This window comes from Podarcis erhardii (assembly GCF_964252035.2).
Source record: "Podarcis erhardii genome assembly, chromosome: 3".
Lineage (NCBI taxonomy): Eukaryota > Metazoa > Chordata > Lepidosauria > Squamata > Lacertidae > Podarcis > Podarcis erhardii.
This window is the reverse complement of record NC_138507.1, coordinates 105494324-105515352: the sequence shown is the minus strand read 5'-3', so window position 1 is coordinate 105515352 and position 21029 is coordinate 105494324. Positions and strand designations below refer to the sequence as shown.

Genomic DNA, 21029 nt, shown 5'->3' with positions numbered 1-21029 from the left:
AAACCAGCTACCCCTTGGTTCTTGAGACTAGATTGGCCCTGCACTGGAGTTTTGGCCTGAACTGTGGTTTTCACAAGATCAGCAGTGGGGAAGCTCGGGTCTGGGGACTGAATATGGCCCTCCAGTCCTCTCTATACGGCCCTCAGCACTCTTCCCAGTCCCACTCCAGGCTATTTCCCTCAATGGCTCTGCTCTGCTCCCTCCCCAGAGTCCTTTTTCCTGGCTGGAAACTGCCCTTGAACTGTGATTGAATCATAGAGTTCTATGAATTCATAGAATCATAGAGTTGGAAGGGACCACGATGTATGGAGAGGTGTATGTGCTGCTGGTTTGTGTGGAAACCTCAGGCTTTTGGTGTACCCAGGTGCGAGTAATATCCGTCGCCTCACCCACTTTTACCTCAGGCCCCCTCCCATCACTGATGTGCAGCCCCCAGAAGGTTGCCCACGAGGGAATGTGGGCCTCTGGTTGGAAAAGGTTCCCCATCTCTTCCCTAGATCCTTTCAGCAGGTCAGCGATGGCTTCCTTGCCACGTTCATTGAATTACTGCCTCTATTGCCGATGAAGAAACAGATGCTGCGCCGACTCTTGGGCGACTTATTCCACAGGTCTCTTGTGCTTAAGATGGCATGGGATGATCTTACTGTTTTTCCTGCTCTGGAGTCAGCTATGACGAGTGTCTGCTTTTCTCTCCTGCCTCCAGCTATGCCAAAATGGGTGGAGAAGCCCAAGGACAGCCAGCTAGAAGAGGGCAAGCCAGGATACCTCCACTGTCTCAGCAAAGCGTCTCTGAAGCCCACAGTCAGCTGGTTTCGCAATGGCATCCCCATTTCAGAGGTGAGCGCTGAGGGGCTTTGTGGAACAGGCTCCCCAATTCTGCAGCTGTGTCTCCTTTATTGCTCTTTGCTTATACTTTAAGCAGTAAAAAGTAAAGGACCCCTGGATGGTTGAGTCCAAAGGCGACTATGGGGTTGCGGCGCTCATCTCGCTTTTCAGGCCAAGGGAGACGGCGTTTGTCTGCAGACAGCTTTCATGGTCATGTGGCCAGCATGACTAAAAAGCTTCAGGCACAAAGGGACACCGTGACGGAAGCCAGAGCACACGGAAACGCCGTTTACCTTCCCACCACAGTGGTACCTATTTTTCTACTTGCACTGGTGTGCTTTTGAACTGCTTGGTTGACAGAGCAACAGGAGCTCACCCGGTCACGGGGATTCGAACCGCCGACCTTCTGATCAGCAAGCCAAAGAGGCTCAGTGGTTTAGACCACAGCGCCACCCACATCCCTACAGGTTTAATCAGTGCATCCTCTCCCTGCCCCTACCCATCCCAGTTCTCTTTTTACTGTTTTGGGGACAGGAGTAGAGGATTCTCAATTGTGCTGCATAAGACAAACCTGATGAATCATGCAAGCGGCCCCATCCAAGTGGCCCCATCGGAGACCTCTGGGTACAAGGCGGTATATAAATTCAATAAATAATAATAATCTAGTACAGCCTTCTGGCTGACCAGCTGCCTGCAGGAAGCCTGAAAACGGACATGAGCATATCAGCACTCTGCTCACCTGTGATTCCCAGCAGCTGGGTGTCAGAGATATTATGCCTGTGTCTTAGGGATGCCTTTTTGTAGGGATGCCTGCGGGGACGTGGGTGGCGCTGTGGGTTAAACCACAGAGCCTAGGACTTGCTGATCAGAAGGTTGGCTGTTCGAATCCCCGCGACGGGGTGAGCTCCCATTGCTCTGTCCCAGCTCCTGCCAACCTAACAGTTCGAAAGCATGTCAAAGTGCAAGTAGATAAATAGGTACCGCTCCGGCGGAAAGGTAAACAGCGTTTCCGTACGCTGCTCAGGTTCACCAGAAGCGGCTTAGTCATGCTGGCCACATGACCCGGAAGCTGTATGCTGGCTCCCCTGGCCACTAAAGCGAGATGAGCGCCACAACCCCAGAGTCAGCCACGACTGGACCTAATGGTCAGGGGGCCCTTTACCCTTTACCTTTATACATGCCTGCGTCCCGAATACAGTGTGTGTTTCAAGAAGGAGCGCATCGGTGCCCTCAAGAGAGCCCCCCCCCCAATTACAGCACAGCGAACCAACCCAATTAAACACGGCCATGTGGCCTCCGGTCAGAGCCGCCATTTTCCTTTTCTCTCTCTCTGTCTCTCTCTCTCTCTCGCACATGCTCATTTAAACCCTCGTTGTGTGGTCTTGCAGTTCAACAGCTGACTGTGTCCCGTGGCTGTCTATATATGTGCGTATGTATGCATATCAGGTTCCAACCGGCTTAATCCTATTATGCAATTAAATCCGTTTCATAAAAAAAAAATACAACAAAAGGGAGACGGGCTCAAGCATCTGACACAGAACTAAAGAGGCTTTCATTTGCAGTCTCCTTTTTCAGTCCCCCCTTTCCCTGTGAGATGCTTCTAGAAATGGGGCCCTGTCCTGGCTGTTGCAAACATGAGCCAACTAGAACCTCGTTGGTGGTGGAGACTTGACTCTGCTAGGCAGATAAAGGGGGCACTTGAGGTTCTTTTGAATTCTGCCGTGGGGCAATGGGGCTGGTGCCAGAGCCAGTTCTGCTGTCTACAAAACAGACTTTTCACTTTCCTAGTTACACCTTTTAAGAAACAGAATTTTTTAAAAAATGGGGTGGGGGACTCTTCCGATTTTTATTTTTATTTAGTGGTTCTTTGCTATTCTTTTCTGAGGCAAATCAGGGATGCCCTAACTTGCTGGTGATTTATTTATATCATCAGTTTATTTACTGCTTGATTGTAGGGGGGTGGGGACCCTTAAAAACAGCTTACAGAAAAGAGAAAACGGTGAAATTATCACAGAGCAATTTACAGCCGTGATTTCAAACGTACAGAAAGTTAAAACCGGAATGGAATGGACTAAAACAAATTAAAACTCATGCACAGTTTCTAAACATCTGGGTAGGCTTGTCTGACTAAGAACAATAATTTGTAAAAGTTTACGACTTGTACCCTACCCAGTTGACTGGGTTGCCCCAGCCACTCTGGGTGGCTTGCAACAGAATGTGTAAAAAAAAAGAAGCAGCAAAAATGAGACACTGAGAACTTCCCAATAATTTATTATTGAATGTCAGGCATCGAAAAGAATGCAGGGAAGGCGCTTGCCTGATATCAATCATCAGGGAGTTCCAAAGTGTTGATGCTGCCACACTTAACGATCCAGTTCTTACAGATGCCGTGCAGTATTAGGTTGCGCCTGTAAAAGCTCCAATTCCGCCGATCAAAGTGAACCTTTGGGGCTCTGAAAAGGCATAAGGGTAAAAATGAAGGTCCAGGTGTAGTCTCTGGCAGTGGAAACGGAAAAAGTAGCCTGCACAAAAATCACCCCATGGAATTGTTTCTTTTGGCTTGGGGACCTTAAAAGGCCTTTGCGCTCATCATATGTCCCCCCCCCAAAAAAAAATTTTTTTTAAATTAAATTTTCCACAATTATAACAAATATAACATAAAGAAAAGAAAACATACAAGAGAAAACACATTACAGTACTAAATAAAGAAAAAGAAAAAAGAAATTTTAAACACATATCCCTTGAAAACCCAATTTCTCTTACATTGTTAATTGACCTCCTCATATCCCTCCCTTCTGAATTTCATTGTATCTGCATGTAACAGCTCTCCAATATCATTCTTAAACTAAAATTATTTCCAGCAATTAACTATCTTGTTCTCTTTTCTCACTGTTCTAAATCCAACTTACTTACAATTAAATCATATTTTAATCCTAGGCCTATTTGGTGCTTTCAAGTGACTTCTAATTATTGATAAGTGACTTCTAATTATTTATATTACAATATTTATTCAAATAATCCTTAAATTTCTTCCAATCTTCTTGATATTCCTCTTCTTTCTGGTCGCGGATTCTTCCAGTCAGGTCAGCTAGCTCCAAAAAGTCCAACATCTTGCGCTCATCATATGTTGGCCATTTCTGTACCTTTGGCAGGATTCCCGCTTTGAAATTGCCGAGAATGGGACGCTGAGGATTAACAACGTGGAAGTGTACGACGGGACAGTGTTCAAGTGTGTGAGCAGCACACCAGCCGGGAGCATTGAGGAGCATGCTCGGGTGCACGTCCTGGGTATGTGACTCCGGTTGGGGGGGAACTCTTTTCTTTTTCTGCATGCATGTGCTACACGAAACAAACGCATGCGCTCACAATTCAGCTGGGATTCCTTCATTGCTAAATGACCCCTGGGAACCCCTTCCGACTCTATGAATCAATCGGTCAGTGTGTGTCTACTGCTCCTGAAGATGCCTTGAGAATCGGAGCCTTTTCAGGGCCTCGTGTGGCCTTGCCTGAGTCTGTGCCTCCCACAAGCGCTAAACTGTCTTGTAAGGAGACCTAAGGATTCATTGTTTTGTGTTTGATTACTGTGCTCATGTCTCCTCACCCGGGCATTTTAATTTCAGAAAAGCTGAAGTTCACCCCTACCCCTCAGCCTCAGCAGTGTGTCGAGTTTGATAAAGAGGTCACCGTCTCTTGCTCAGCCACAGGCCGGGAAAAGCCTGCAATCCAGTGGATTAAAACCGGTGAGGAGGAAATGTTCAGAATGTGCAATGGGCTTTGTATCAACAGGCCTTACTGCAAAAAAATGTCTCTAGGTGTTCGCCTTTTGCTTTGCGGAGAAGCGCAGCAGCTTTGCATTGGGTTTCTAAAATGTTCATTGTCCTTTGTTGACAATAGTTTCCCATCTCTGCAAAGCTAATCCTTCGCCAGGACATGGTAAGGTCCTAGTCGGCTACTTGCGATCTGCTCCTGATTTATCTTTCTACTCCTCTACCCAGACGGAAGCAGTCTGCCAGCCCGGGTCAGTCAGAATGCTGGAAACATGAGCTTTCGTAAAGTGACGAGGAGCGACGCCGGAAAGTATACTTGCATTGCTTCCAATGGCCCTCAGGGAGAGATCAGAGCGACCGTCCATCTCACAGTGGCAGGTAAGCATTGGGTAGAAGAGGATTGTCTTTTTAAGCAGTGCTTGGTGACTTAAGAGGTCCGAGATCTGCCAGCCTGATTTTCTGAGGAGGCCTGTGGGATGGTCAATAGTCACTCTTGGTAAAATGTTGACATTTGGGTCAACATCACCAAAGAGGTGGGCTCCTGTTCATGGCTCTAGACACACTGCCCACCTCATAGCTCAGTCAGTAGAGCATAAAACTCTTGATCTCGGGGTTGTGAGTTCGAGCCCCACGTTGGACTAAAGATTCCTTCATTGCAGGGGGTTGGAATAGAGGACCCTTGCGGTCCCTTCCAACTCTACAATTCTGTTCTTCTGTGAGCCTTGTAATGCTGTTTGTGTGTGTGTGAGAGAGAGAGAGAAAGAGACAGACAGACAGACAGACAGACACAGACTAAGGCTGGGAAATATTGGGTTTTCAACATTTTGATATATCACCAGCTAGATATTGTGATGTACTGATATATCATAATAATATCGGAAATATGGATGGAACTATGTGGAGGCATTGGGTGGCATCACAGGTTTATTTTATGATTTTTGATTTTATACATTTCAATAATTTTGCAATCATTTTAACATTTCAAAACTCGGCTTCCTACCCCCTCTTTTTGCGGTTCCTTAAATTTATTTTTTTAATATTTTCTGCATATTCCATATTAATTTAATCATTTGTTCATCTACTTTAAATGTATACTCTTATAAAACTGCATGTTATTACAATACAGTTGTACCTCGGAAGTCGAACGGAATCTGTTACGGAAATCCGTTTGACTTCCGAAATGTTCAGAAACCAAAGCGTGGCTTCTGATTGGCTGCAGGAGCTTCCAATCAGTTGGAAGCTGCGGAAGCCCCGTCGGACATTCGGCTTCCAAAAGAAAGTTCAAAAACCCGCACAATCACTTCTAGTTTTCGGGAGCCGGAACGTTTGACTCCCAAGGCATTCGGGAGCTGAGGTACGACTGTAGTCCTGCCAATGTTCTTATCTGTTTACAGTTTCTTTGTAAATAGTCAATAAACCATTTCCATTCTTTATGAAAAGTTTTGTAAAAAGTTGTATAACTTTTTATAAAAAGTTTTCTTGATTTCTCATTTTTCTGGTAAGTTTCACCATTTCTCTGTATTCCATAAGTTTTTGTATCCATTCTTTCATCAGGACTTCTTTCCATTTTTGCGCCCCTGTAGTAGGGCTGGGTGATTTTTGCTGCTGTAGTAGGGCTGGGTGATATATCATCCCAAAACTGGTTTGAACTCCACATCATGATGTCGGTTTCATAATTTTTGACCTGGCAATATATCGTGAATCATAGTGCACGCATGCGCGCGCACACCCACACCCCATAGCACAGCTTTTTTCAACAACTGGAAAAGCAGTATATAGACATTTAAATAAGTGCCTTAGTCGTCAGTGGGATTCTGCGACTTCTGGGGAGAGTGGCTCTCAGAACTGATGGTTGCCATCCATATCGATTTCCAACATGCTCTCAAATTAAATGTCTGTACCTGCGTGCAGCTGTCTTTCAGTCCTGGGAAAGAAAAAAGTGGCGAACTGTAACGTACCTAAGCTCATACAATGGTATGAAAAACAGCCACCAAACAATGCGAAGTTTCTTCCTTATTTTTAGTTTTTATAAGCTTTAAGCTGAAGCCAGAAGACACAACCGTCTACCCGGGACACACAGCCATGTTCCAGTGCCAAGCTGAAGGCGACCCGGCGCCACAAATCCAGTGGAAAGGGAAGGACAGGATTCTGGAAGTCGACAAATTCGGGCCCAGGTAATGGTCTGTCCCTCCAAAAAATTATCAATACCCCTATTGGGGAAAGCCATCCTTGCACCCGCTAAGTTGCATCCTGCTCATGCAACAGACTTCCACTTGGACGATGGAACTTCTCCCTTCTAAAGCCCCCCAAGATCTGCTGCATAGGCTTTTCTTTTTGGGGGGGTACATGGGGAGAGGAGAATGAAGGGAAGTCAGTGTTGGACTCAACCCAGTGGACGTCCAAGTTACTTGTGTCTGTTGATTTCACAAAGTCTGCTCTTTCTTGCATTTATATCCTGCCTTTATCCCAAGAAGCTCTAGGTGGTGACCATACGTCTCCCCATTATATCCTCACAACAGCAACAACCTTGCGAGATAGGTTAGGCTCGAGAATTAAGGAACTGGCCCAGAATCACCCAGCAAACTTCATGCCCGAGTGGGGATTTGAACTCTGGTCTCCCAGGTCCTGGTCCAGGCCTCTAACCGCTGCACCACCCTGGCTGCAGAGTATGATTTAGTTGTAGAATCATAGAGTTGGAAGAGACCACAAGGGCCATCGAGTCCAACCCCCCTGCCAAGCAGGAAACACCATCAGAGCACTCCTGACATATGGTTGTCAAGCCTCTGCTTAAAGACCTCCAAAGAAGGAGACTCCACCACACTCCTTGGCAGCAAATTCCACTGTCGAACAGCTCTTACTGTCAGGAAGTTCTTCCTAATGTTTAGGTGGAATCTTTTTTCTTGTAGTTTGGATCCATTGCTCCGTGTCCGCTTCTCTGGAGCAGCAGAAAACAACCTTTCTCCCTCCTCTATGTGACATCCTTTTATATATTTGAACATGGCTATCATATCACCCCTTAACCTCCTCTTCTCCAGGCTAAACATGCCCAACTCCCTTAGCCGTTCCTCATAAGGCATCGTTTCCAGGCCTTTGACCATTTTGGTTGCCCTCCTCTGGACACGTTCCAGTTTGTCAGTGTCCTTCTTGAACTGTGGTGCCCGGAACTGGACACAGTACTCCAGGTGAGGTCTGACCAGAGCAGAATACAGTGGCACTATTACTTCCCTTGATCTAGATGCTATACTCCTATTGATGCAGCCCAGAATTGCATTGGCTTTTTTAGCTGCCGCGTCACACTGTTGGCTCATGTCAAGTTTGTGGTCAACCAAGACTCCTACATCCTTTTCACATGTACTGCTCTCAAGCCAGGTGTCACCCATCTTGTATTTGTGCCTCTCATTTTTTTTGCCCAAGTGCAATACTTTACATTTCTCCCTGTTAAAATTCATCTTGTTTGTTTTGGCCCAGTTCTCTAATCTGTCAAGGTCGTTTTGAAGTGTGATCCTGTCCTCTGGGGTGTTAGCCACCCCTCCCAGTTTGGTGTCATCTGCAAATTTGATCAGGATGCCCTTGAGTCCATCATCCAAATCGTTGATAAAGATGTTGAATAAGACCGGGCCCAAGACAGAACCCTGTGGCACCCCACTAGTCACTCTTCTCCAGGATGAAGAGGAACCATCGATGAGCACCCTTTGGGTTCGGTCAGTCAGCCAGTTACAAATCCACTGAGTGGTAGCATAGTCAAGTCCGCATTTTACCAGCTTCTTTACAAGAATATCATGGGGCACCTTGTCAAATGCCTTGCTGAAATCAAGGTAGGCTACATCCACTGCGTTCCCTTCATCTACCAGGCTTGTAATTCTGTCAAAAAACGAGATCAGGTTAGTCTGACATGACTTATTTTTCAGAAATCCATGTATACAGCCCTTAACTTGTTTTGTCCCTCCATCGCCTCCTGCATCGAGCCTCTTGCAGTCACCCGTTGTTTTATAGCAGGACCTTGTCGACTTGAATTTCAAGTTCTGCAGGTAAAGAGAAGCATTTTTGCAGTAACTGCAGCTTAGTTGACCCAACCGTGTTGCCGTACTAAACCGCATCAGAAGTCTGTGTCTTGACGGTTCACCAAGTCTCTTGCCTGCTGTGTTTTTACGGAGAGGGAGGCTCTCTTCTGCAAGACAAGGGTCATCTCCAGGCCTCTTGAGTCCTCTGGCTGCACTTCTCCACAACCTTCTCCTTTTGTATATGTGCGTGGGAAGAGCATGGCACTCCCTAGCCCATGGCGCAGCTCTCTCCGGTTCCCGCACAGCCAGAGCAAACACAATAGGCAGGCAATTAAGGGATCATGCCTTTTGCTCTGAAGGGCATGCGGCAAGAACCAGCGTTTAGGGTTGATTAAAAAGCCAGGCAGACTCTTAACAAGAGCATGCCTCAAAGCAGAACATCACTGTTGCAGTGGAAGGTAGGTAGAAGCATCCAGAGTGGAAGGATCGCTGGTAGCAGAGTGGGGAAAGGCTTTGGCCTAAAGCTTTGTAGGGTGGGAGGTGAAGGTTAGAGTGCACCAATGGACTTGATCTGTTGGAAACCCCAGGGGTCAAATTTGGCCCTTGTCACTCCCCAGGTTACACTCCCCCCAACCAGTGATACCCCTCCACTGGTCCTTTTTTGCAGCCTCCTTGGGTGGGCAACGCCTGGGATAGCTCAGTTGGTAGAGCACAGGATTCTTAATCTCGGGGTTGTGGGTTCAAGCCCCACGTTGGGCAAAAGATTCTTGTATTGCAGGGGGATGAACTCGATCACCCTTGGGTTCCCTTCCAACTCTACAACCCTTTGATTGTATGTCTTTAGGCCCCTGGCGAAAACATTGTTCTTTACCCAGGCCTTTGGCCTTTGCAATATGAGTGGACTGTCATTATGATTTTCTTCTCTGATATTATTATTATTATTATTATTATTATTATTATTATTATTATTCTATGTCAATTATGTTTTTGATGTTATGACTGCCCTGGGATCTTTGGGAAAAGGGCAGTATATAAATTGAATAACAGTCGTACCTTGGAAGTTGAATGGAATCTGTTCCGGAAGTCCTTTTGACTTCCAAAATGTTTGGAAGCTCCTGCAGCCAATCAAAAGCCACGGAAGCCCCATCCGACGTTCGGCTTCCAAAAATAGTTTGCAAACCGGAACAGTCACTTCTGGGTTTGCGGCATTCGCGAGCCAAAACATTCAAGAACGAAGCTGTTCGAAAACCAAGGTACGACTGTATTCTTCTTATTATTATTGTTACCATAACAACAACAAGAAGAACACATAGTAATGCTAGTACAGTGGCACCTCGGGTTACATACGCTTCAGGTTACAGACTCCGCTAACCCAGAAATAGTACCTCGGAACTTTACCTCAGGATGAGAACAGAAATCGTGCTCCGGCGGCACAGCAGCAGCAGGAGGCCCCATTAGCTAAAGTGGTGCTTCAGGTTAAGAACAGCTTCAGGTTAAGTACAGACCTCCGGAACTAATTATGTACTTAACCCGAGGTACCACTGTGGTAGGTGGTTGGCTTCGGGTTCACTAGAGCTGCTTCCCTAAAGATGCTGTTCTGTGCTGCAGGTGTATTCTGTTTGCACAGAACCATGCTCTGGAGCTACCTAGGGCGGTTGTGCTTACTGCCTCCCCTTCTCGTCCGCTTCCTTTTGCAGGGTCCAAATTATGTCTAACAACTCTCTGGTAATCTATGATGTCACCAGTGAGGATTCTGGCAAGTACACGTGCATCGCCGGAAACAGCTGCAACATCAAGCATCACGAAGCTTTCCTCCACGTTGTGGGTAAGGGACGTTCGCATAATATGCCCGCTCAGCCACTTCACTCTGCAGAACTGGCACTGTTAAAGGCGCGCCACACACTACTCACTGCACATTTGTAAGAAATCAATCTTGTAGTTCCTGTTGACCTTGGGAAGATCCTTTCACTGTAATCTTCTCTGCGGCTGCTAAAAACATTTTTCTTTAGGCAAGCCTACCCATTTATATATGTGTGTGGAATGTTGACATAGGCTTTAAATATCTGTGCCTAATAAAAGATCTTGATTGATTGATTGATTGATTGATTGACATAGGCTTTAATATGGTTTTTTAAAAATTTCATTGATTTCAGTTATTTTTTTATTTTTAAAAAAATAATTTTTATTAACTGACCAATCAAATCAAATCAAACCACATCACATAAATTCCGAATTACAAAGCCGAATTTTAAATTTTTTGTTGGGGGTACCCATATTTCAAGTTCTGAAGGGGATTCCAATCATCTTCTTGCTACTGCGTTAATATCCACAAATCTGTCCATTTCAAATAATGTTCATAATTCTATCCAGTCTTATCTTGCTGCTCCCACATCTCATCTTATTCATATATTTTTCTTTTTTCTTTGTGATCTCTTCTGATAATCTCCTTAAGCAGGTAAAATCACCAGTTGTAATCCTGTGTGAATTTTTCCGTTTGTCCAATCACCTTATCGAGATGGTTTCCATATATCATCACTGCCGTAAATAAAAGCACTCTTTCCATCATTAATCTTCGCAAATCTGTCGCCTTCTTTAGTCCTCTGAGGAGGCTCACCCGCAATATGAAAACAGATCCATTCCTCCTCCCAAACAAACATAAATCATAACCTTATTGAACATTGTTATTAACATTGTTAAGTGACTTCCTCGCTTCCCCTTGGTTGAATTTCCATTACAACGGCTTTCCAAATCCTAATTCTTATAAACCTAACTTAGTTCATTAACATCCTTATATCTTTTCAATTCAAAATTGTACATGTTAAACATCACTTAACTTATATAAATTCGTAAGCCAATGATTTCAGTTATTTTTGAATGTTTTAGAAGTTTTTTTAAAAAAAATCCGTGTTATTGTTTTATTCTCTTTGCAAACTGCTCTGAGGGTTGTTGTTTTTTTTAAATTACAGACAAGCAACATACAAATTTTATGAAATAAGTGTCCATTTCAGAGTGGTCAGGCAAATGTGTTTGGGGTGCAAGAAAGTGACTCTGTTTTTTTGGCAAGACATATTCTTCATACTTGTGGTTGAAAAGGAGGAGAAGGGCAGAATATTCTCATGTCTGCATACTATGACACTTAACAGCACCACTAGGTGGTAGCCACCATTGGACACAAAATACCCTACGCAGACTGGTTCTAACAACATCTGAAAAGAACCGTTCACCCTGCTCAAGAGGCTGGCACAGCTGTCCTGATGAAGGGAGGGTTGTCGGGCTAATTCTGTACATTGCAAAGAAAAGTTAAGAGCATGCTTGGTTGCGGTATGTACTGTGGCATGTGGTGACCAGATGTGGCCGCTGTGATGTGGAGGCAGCATCACAGGCCTCTGTTTCATGTCATGCTCTCCTTCTTGCTTCCAGACAAACCGGTGACAGAAAGGGAGGGTGCACCAAGCAGCCACACTCCCTACAAGATGATCCAGACCATCGGCCTGTCCGTTGGAGCTGCGGTGGCGTACATCATCATTGTCCTGGGCCTCATGTTTTACTGCAAGAAGAGGAGGAAGGCGAACAGGCTGAAGAAGCAGCCGGAGGGGGAGGAACCAGAGATGGAGTGCTTGAATGGTAAGATGTTGGAACTTGAATCCCGGCCAGGAATGGGGAAACCTTCATTCAGCTTAGGCTTCCTGGTTCAGAAGATGAATGAATTATTTGCCTTCGTTGTGGACAGATGCTTGGGACTGCAATGGTTCCTTTTCAGGAAGGTAGCCTGAAGAACTGTCCAAGTTGATGTATAATAACAACAACAACAACAACAACAACAATAATAATAATAATTTATTATTTATACCCCGCCCATCTGGCTGAGTTTCCCCAGCCACTCTGGGCGGCTCCCAATCGAGTGTTAAAAACAATACAGCATTAAATATTAAAAACTTCTCTAAACAGGGCTGCCTTCAGATGCCTTTTAAAAATAAGATAGCTGCTTATTTCCTTCACATCTGAAGGGAGGGCGTTCCACAGGGCGGGCACCACTACCGAGAAGGCCCTCTGTCTGGTTCCCTGTAACCTCACTTCTCGCAATGAGGGAACCGCCAGAAGGCCCTCGGCGCTGGACCTCAGGGTCCGAGCTGAACAATGGGGGTGGAGACGCTCCTTCAGGTATACTGGGTCAAGGCCATTTAGGGCTTTAAAGGTCAGCACCAACACTTTGAATCGTGCTCGGAAACGTACTGGGAGCCAATGCAGATCTCCCAGGACCGGTGTTATGTGGTCCCGGCGGCCACTCCCAGTCACCATTCTGGATTAATTGCAGTTTCCGGGTCACCTTGAAAGGTAGCCCCATGTAGAGCGCATTGCAGTAGTCCAAGCGGGAGATAACTAGAGCATGCATCACTCTGGTGAGACAGTCCGCGAGCAGGTAGGGTCTCAGCCTGCATACCAGGTGGAGCTGGTATCACACTGTGACAGAGCCTTCCCTCACTTGGGATGGTCCAAAGGATGTTCGACACCACAATTCCCAGCCAGTGCCAGCCAGCAGTTGTATATTATGGGAGTTTTAGTGCAAAACACCTGGAGGACAGAGGACTTGGAAGGCCAGTCTAGGGATTATAGACAAAAGCTAACCTATCTCCAGGAGTTCTTGAAAGATCTCAGATGTGACATTTCTCACCTCCTAACTTAATCTATAACTTGTACTCAAAATCTGCCTGGAAAGTAGATAACACTTGTTGGGTTTGTTTTTTAATGGGAAATTACAGGCAGTCAACTTAGCATCTGTCCCGGGTACCGTATATTGGGAGAAAGTGGTATTAAAGGTGGAATGATACAGAATATAGAAGTCTTGCTGAAGAAGTATTGGGTCCCGCAAAGCTGGTTCAGAGTTCTTTGAGAGTGTCAACAAGCGTGTGGGTAGAGGTGATCTGGTCGCACATTCGGGCTTTCAAAATGGGCCTCACTGAAGGCTCCTAAGTAAACTTATGGGATAAAAGGGCAGGATCTCTTAGGGATGAATAACTTACTAAAGAAACAAAGAATAGGAATAAACTGACAGTCCCACAATCGAGGGGGGCTGAGGACGTGTGCTTCTTACCTTGTTAATAAGTTATTTGGAGATAGGGATGGGCAGTGAGGAGGTGACCAGATTTGAAAATGGTACTAGATTATTCAGAAAACACAAGTAGTCTGAGAAGAGCTCCAAAAGGACCTCTCAAAATTAGGCGAATAAGCAGCAAAATAAGTTCAAAAGAATGCACACTGAGGCAAAACATATTCCTAACTTCACACTTGTATGGATAGGATCTGAAGCATGCTATTCTGTTGCTTTTGTGGAGAGAAACTTAGCAAAACACTTTTAAAAGATTGGAAGGAACTTCTACAAATTTGCTTTATTCAGAGAGGGCATGATTTTAAATTACTTGGTGCTGATTTTAGTAGGTTTTTGTAACTTTCCCTCCCAACGCTCATAATAACCTGCAGGAAATAATGTAGCTGTGCAGGGAGGGGACTGTCTGCCTCTTTCTAAATTGCTCTCTCCTGCCTTTTGAGATGTTTACCTTTCTGTGCCTGGCTCCTCTTGAGTATGCAGGAGCTGCCCAGAATACTCTCATTAATCCGTCACTACCGACAGCGGGACCTGCCTGCTGCTTTGCCTGCTGAGGGACTGTGATGAGTTCTGATCTTGACTACTGGAGGGTTATGAAATAACCACGAGGGGTATCCAGCAGGAGCCTCGAGTGATAGGCCAAACAGCAAGAGGGGCTAATCAAATTGCAGGAGCTGGAAGGCAGCCAGTTTTGTGCACTTAGCAGGCCCCTCTGAATTCTGTGGCAGCATCGCCCTCTAGCGACCAAGGCAAGCCGCTTTGCCTTGAAATAGATCCCAAATACTAGAAGGGTGGTTGTGCTGGGTCCTTGCAACAAAAACAAAGTTTTTTTGGGGGGGGGGGTGACACAGATAATGATCTGCCTTGTGGAATGCTTCTGATAGGTGAGTGAAGCAACACACCTGCCCAAGTCCCTTGCACAGTGCTTCAATAATCATAATAATCATAATCCTAATCATAAAAATAAAAATACCCTGCCCATCTGGCTAGGTTTCCTAACAGAATATCAATAATAACAGTAAAAACATCAAACATTAAAAACTTCCCTAAACCTAAGCCTTCAGATGTCATTTAAAGTCAGATAGTTATTTATTTCCTTGACATCTGTTGGAAGGGCGTTCTACAGGGCGGGTGCCACCACCGAGAAGGCCCTCTGCCTGGTTCCATGTAACCTCACTTCTTGCAGGGAGGGAACCACCAGAAGGCCCTCGGCACTGGACCTCAGTGAATGATGGGGGTGGAGACACTCCTTCAGGTATACGGGGCCGACATCTAAAGGTCAGCACTTTAGATGTCGGGTGCTTGGGAAACACTTTTTGCCAACCCTGTGCTTGGCAATGCTGCTTTCTGCGGGGATCAGTTGCATGCCTTCAGTTTCCCTGCAGGAAACTTGGTTGCACAGCTACATCCCTGCTGCCTTACATCTGATGTCACCTGTCAGGGAACTGCCATCGGAAGAACAGGTGGTGGAAAGGCTCCAGGAGAATAGGAGAGACTCTGCAGCAGAAGAGGGAACCAGTAGGGGGGGAGCAGGAGCTCCAAGGGAAAGGGAGTCGGAGGGGAGGCTCTGGGATACTTCCAGTGAGAACAGTGAGGAGGTATCAAGGCCCCCTTTAGGGACCCCCACCCCTCGCCGGAAACTGTCACGCAGAGAATCCAGGAGACGCGTTTCCGTTAAACAGCTTTTATGTTGGAAACGTTTCCGCAGACGCCCACTGTCGGATTCTAACAGCGACTGACGGAGCCATGCCAAAGGGCTCCGCTCAAGGCAGAGCTTTGCTACGCTGAGCAAACTCTGAGGGACCAACCCTTTTAAGCACAAGCAGCTCATTATCCCATCACATCACCTATGGCATCAGGTGTGGGACAGGTTGGGGGTGCTTTAAGGGCTAAATAGGGACCCTAGCCAGGGCCAGATTTGGCTTGCGGGCTGAAGGTTCCTCACCCTGCCCTTGGGAATCCAGGGAGGAGTTATTGCCTTCTCGTTCCCCTCTGCATTCACCCCACAGTGTTTCAGCTGTGCAGAGCTCTTCGGTTGCAATTAGCAGCCGCACAGCAGAACAGCGACTGGCCTCCTTTTATGGGGCTGCTGGGAACTGGGCTCCCCGAAATGCACCTTGCATGCACTTTGCAATCAATGCTTTTGTTTCCGGAGGCTCATTACCGCGGAGTTCGTGATCCCCAGGAAGCGTTCCAATTCTTAAAAGCGGTCCTTTTTGACAAACCCGTTTCTCTTTCCAGGGGGCACTCTGCTGCAGAATGGGCAGACCACCGCTGAGATTCAGGAAGAAGTGGCCCTGACCAATCTTGGTAGCGGCTCTGCGGTCAGCAAGAGGCACAGCGCCAGCGACAAGATGCACTTTCCCCGCACTAACTTGCAGACAATCACTACCTTAGGTAATGCTGCATAGCAACAATGTTAGTTTCTGTTTGCCACTGTGCAGTGCTTTGGAGTCACAAGACTCTGTTTTGCATTCCACACATTCCAGGCTGTTGGAAGTCAGACAGGAGATGGATGTGACGCTATTGGTTTCCTGTTCCTTTGTTGTTCAGTTGCTCTCTGCTTTCACAGAGAGAGGATGTATTTCTTTTCTGTCTGCGTAGCTTAGTAATAAAACCTAGCAATGTAGCCCAAACTTCTCATTTCTTCCCTTTGCTGGAAACTCTGCTGAATGGGGGATGTGCCTGGAGCCTTATCAGAGGCTCAGGTCGTTAATTATCATCGGAGGGCGATTCCAGAAGAGTCACTCTGTCGAACGCAGATTCCGACAAACAATCCTGCTTTGCATTTGCTTTCTGGTGACCTCAACCTTTTCCCCCTAGAGTTTGACCACTCGACATTTGCTTTCCGTCACTTAACTAACACCGCACACTACAGGTGTAAAGTATCATGTAGCTATTTGGGACCATGGGTAAATAGGTCAACGGTATTCCGTGCAGGACATACGAAGGTCTTGTGCAGTACATTGTGTTGGTTTATCTCCCTGCTTGCCACGAGAACAGCAGCAAAGGTTGTCCTCTTCTTCCAGGGAAGGGCGAGTTCGGAGAAGTCTTCCTGGCCAAGGCAAAAGGCATCGAGGACAACGAAACCGAAGTGCTTGTTTTGGTCAAGAGCCTTCAAACGAGGGATGAGCAGCTGCAGCTGGACTTCAGGCGAGAGTTCGAGATGTTTGGCAAGCTGAACCACAACAATGTGGTGCGGTTGCTGGGCCTTTGCCGGGAAGCTGAGCCTCACTATATGGTTCTGGAATATGTGGATCTGGTAAGAAGTCCCTCTGGGACTGTCAAATCTTTGTAGGAGCTTTATGGGAGGCAGTCTGGCCTTGAAATTGGGCCAACATCTCCCCCCTGCCAAAGGCGTTTTACTGAGGCCCAGCATGGTGTGGTGGTTATAAGGCCTTAGGAAACCAGGGTTCAAATGCCCGTTCAGCCAGGAAGCTGGTTGGGTGATGTGGAGCCAGTCACAGTCTCTTTTAAGTCCGACCTGCCTTGCAGGAGGTGAACCATGTACAACACCTTGATTTCCTTTGTGGTATAATTGAAAATTCAGGGACGCGGGTGGCGCTGTGGGTTAAACCACAGAGCCTAGGACTTCCCGATCAGAAGGTCAGCGGTTCGAATCCCCGCGATGGGGTGAGCTCCCGTTGCTCAGTCCCTGCTCCTGCCAACATAGCAGTTCGAAAGCACGTCAAAGTGCAAGTAGATAAATAGGTACTGCTCCAGCGGGAAGGTAAACGGTGTTTCCATGCGCTGCTCTGGTTCGCCAGAAGTGGCTTAGTCATGCTGGCCACATGACGTGGAAGCTGTACGCCGGCTCCCTCAGCCAATAAAGTGAGATGAGCGCCGCAACCCCAGAGTTGGCCACGACTGGACCTAACGGTCAGGGGTCCCTTTACCTTTATAATTGAAATAAATAGATTATACTTTGACTGATGCTAAAAGGCCCATTGACTAGAAATTGTCACAATGAAAACAGTGGGATGCTCCTAGGGTACCGCTGACAATTGAAGCTCTTGGATAAAGCGGGATATGCCTGCTTGTTAGACATCTCTTCGAGAGGCAGATGAACATTTGGTGGCCCTTAACTGCTTTCTAAAGGGACGCGGGTGGCGCTGTGGGTAAAACCTCAGTGCCTAGGACTTGCCGATCGCATGGTCGGCGGTTCGAATCCCCGCGGCGGGGTGAGCTCCCGTCTTTCGGTCCCAGCTCCTGCCCACCTAGCAGTTCGAAAGCACCCCTAAGTGCAAGTAGATAAATAGGTACCGCTTTATAAGCGGGAAGGTAAACGGCGTTTCCGTGTGCTGCGCTGGTGCCGGCTCGCCAGAGCAGCTTCGTCACGCTGGCCACGTGACCCGGAAGTGTCTCCAGACAGCGCTGGCCCCTGGCCTCTTAAGTGAGATGGGCACACAACCCCAGAGTGGGACACGACTGGCCCGCACGGGCAGGGGTACCTTTAACTGCTTTCTAGTTTGGGTGCAAACGCCAGCAGCTCATGTAGAAATGCCAGCCACTTGCATTGGAGGTGACTGCATAGATTTCAGTCTCCGAAATGGATGGAGTGACAAGGGAGTCTGGATTCTATACAGGGCTATATTACTTTGTAAGTGAAGGGAATGTATATATAATCATTCACCCACTTTTGAAAGTTTCCTGAAGCAGAAGGAGATAGCAGTGAAACAAATGATTGCAAAGCAAATGAGATGAGGAAGAGGAGGAATACCATGACGTTAATGGAAGATAATATTTGGGTTTGTAGGGGGTATTCCAGATTATATATGAATATAGAAACATGGGACACTATTTTATCCTGAGCCCAGACCATTGATCCATCTTATCTTAACACTGTCTCCATGGACTGGCATCATCTCTCTGGGTTTTCTGGCAAAGGACTTCTCCTGCCCTAACTTGAGATGCCAGGTGCTGACACCTGGGACCACCTGCATGCGAAGCAGAGATAGTTGCAGCCACACGGAAGGAATCTCTCTCACTCATACACTCGGTTGGTTTTGTGCTCTCCTGGTAGCACCAGAGAAGATGCTGCCGCTTTTGCCTGGGCAGATGAGGCCATCCCTGTCGTCGTCCTTCCTGCTTTTCGGTGCTTTGTGCATGCAGTTCTGAAAACAGCAACTTCCTTTTCTTTCCTGGCAGGGAGATCTGAAGCAGTTCCTCCGGATTTCCAGGACTAAAGATGAGAAGCTCAAGCCGCAGCCCATCAGCACCAAGCAGAAGGTGAAGTGGGAACTTTGCGCCACCAATTTCACCTGGGGGAACTTTGCACCAATTTCCCTGAGGCAGTTTTATGCTTCAGCATGTGAATAAGCCGACAGCCAAGGGAGGAGAGAACAAGGCGCAGCTTACTTCCTGGGGGCCGACCATGATATAATTCAGTGGTATTGGTCTAAATGCTTGGCCTGACATAGAGACCACAACCTTAAATCCCCCTTCCAATCTAGGTGTACTTTATTAATGAAATTACTCAATTGCCCTTCACCGCAAGGTCCCAGGGTGGGTTACAACAATAGAATCTACTATTATAAAAAACCAGATAAAAGCATTACAGTACAATGAGAAAACACATAAAGCAGTGTTTTCTTTATATACATTTTTATTAATTTTTTAACATATCATTTCCAACAGCATTTAACATAACTTCTTACCTTATACAATGTTTTAGACTTCTGTCAACAACCTCTGAAGGTTTCCCGTTCTTTATCACTTATTTTGCATTTCTGAATTTCTCTATTACTTTTAATTATCATTAACTAACAATTCACTTCATAATCTTCCTTGCAATATTTCATATAATGCTCCTTACAGAACTTCTTGCAGTCCTACTAGCGTAATCTGCTTATTACAAGTGCTCTTCAGATAGTTCAAATATTTACTCCAGTCTTCTAAGAATCTCTGGTCCCGCAGGTTTTGAATCCTTCCTGCTAATTTATCTTAATTCTGCATAGTCCATTAATTTCATTTGCCATTCTTCTTTTGTCGGTAATCCTTCTTGCTTCCATTTTTGTGCCAAATAAAGCAGTGGCTTTCAACCGGTGTGCTGTGGCACCCTGGGGTGCCTTGAATGATGCCAGGGCTGCCACATGCAACACTGGCCTTGTCCCTCCTTCCTTCCCTCCCTCCTCTGATGCCCTCTCACCTCTCTTCCTCCTAGAGGCTTGCACAGCTGTTTGTTGCAGCAGCAGCCCCGGCTACAAGCTCCGCAGGCAAACGATGCCTCTGGGGCTGGCCAGGGGTGCTCCCCAGGCTGTGGGGCAGTGTGAGGAGGCACCCCTCTCTGGCATCTCAGAGACCAGGGACAGCAGCTACGGCTGCTCAGAGGACTCCCAAGGAGAGCGAAGAGGAGAGGAGGCTGAGGGAACACTCCCCGAGGGAGGGGGTTCGAAAAAGGGCGGGAGGCTGCAGGCAGGGGCGACGGAACTGGACGACTCCTGAGCCCCACATTGTGGCCACAGAAAGAATGTACAGTGGTACCTCAGGTTACAGACACTTCAGGTTACAGAATCCACTAACCCAGAAATAGTACCTCGGGTTAAGAACTTTGCTTCAGGATGAAAACAGAATTTGTGCTCCAGCGGCGGGAGGCCCCATTAGCTAAAGTGGTACCTCAGGTTAAGAACAGTTTCAGGTTAAGAACGGGTCTCCAGAACGAATTAAGTTCTTAACCCGAGGTAATTGGTCAAGGGTGCAGTGGGCCCAAAAAGGTTGAAAACCTCTGGCATAAAGCATTCCAGGTGACTTGATTACATTTTTACGTCGCTGGTCTTTCTTCCAAACAGGTGTCCTTCTGCTGCCAGGTGGCCCTGGGGATGGAGCACATGTCCAACAGCAGGTTCGTGCACAAAGACCTGGCAGCTCGGAACTGCCTTGTCAGCGCCCAAAGGCAGGTGAAGGTGTCCAGCCTGAGCCTCAGCAAGGATGTTTACAGCAGGTAAATAGAGGCAGCTGCTCCTCCCTTGGCTGGTCTGAATGCAGCACATTTGGGTTTTTTTAGGGGCCAGAGAACTGACCTGTCCTTTTGCTTCCTTACGAGCAGCGAGTACTATCACTACCACCAAGCCAGGATCCCTCTCCGCTGGATGCCCCCTGAAGCCGTCTTGGAAGATGAGTTCTCCACCAAGTCTGACGTCTGGTCCTTTGGGGTCGTCATGTGGGAAATATTCACGCTGGGGGATATGCCCCATTCCAAGCTGGCGGATGAAGAGGTGCTGTCAGGTACGTAGATCCCCACTGGTGCCTATTCCCTGGGCTTAATAATAATAATAATAATAATAATAATAATAATTTATTCTTTATAGCCTGCCCATCTGGCTGGGTTTCCCC

The 21029-nt window shown here is 46.8% G+C and overlaps 1 protein-coding gene across 1 annotated transcript in view; it reads left to right on the top strand.

Annotated features, from left to right (window-relative positions):
• The window catches only part of PTK7 (protein tyrosine kinase 7 (inactive)), a 110579-nt gene that overhangs the window by 87031 nt on the left and 2519 nt on the right, over window positions 1-21029 (top strand). Inside the window, exons 8-19 of the mRNA XM_081854565.1 lie at window positions 704-837; window positions 3978-4113; window positions 4446-4565; window positions 4821-4970; window positions 6616-6766; window positions 10291-10418; window positions 12014-12217; window positions 15939-16094; window positions 16727-16959; window positions 18846-18926; window positions 20486-20637; window positions 20743-20921. Of these exons, the coding sequence (XP_081710691.1) occupies window positions 704-837; window positions 3978-4113; window positions 4446-4565; window positions 4821-4970; window positions 6616-6766; window positions 10291-10418; window positions 12014-12217; window positions 15939-16094; window positions 16727-16959; window positions 18846-18926; window positions 20486-20637; window positions 20743-20921 (1824 nt within the window). The remainder of the gene's footprint in view (window positions 1-703; window positions 838-3977; window positions 4114-4445; window positions 4566-4820; window positions 4971-6615; window positions 6767-10290; window positions 10419-12013; window positions 12218-15938; window positions 16095-16726; window positions 16960-18845; window positions 18927-20485; window positions 20638-20742; window positions 20922-21029) is intronic.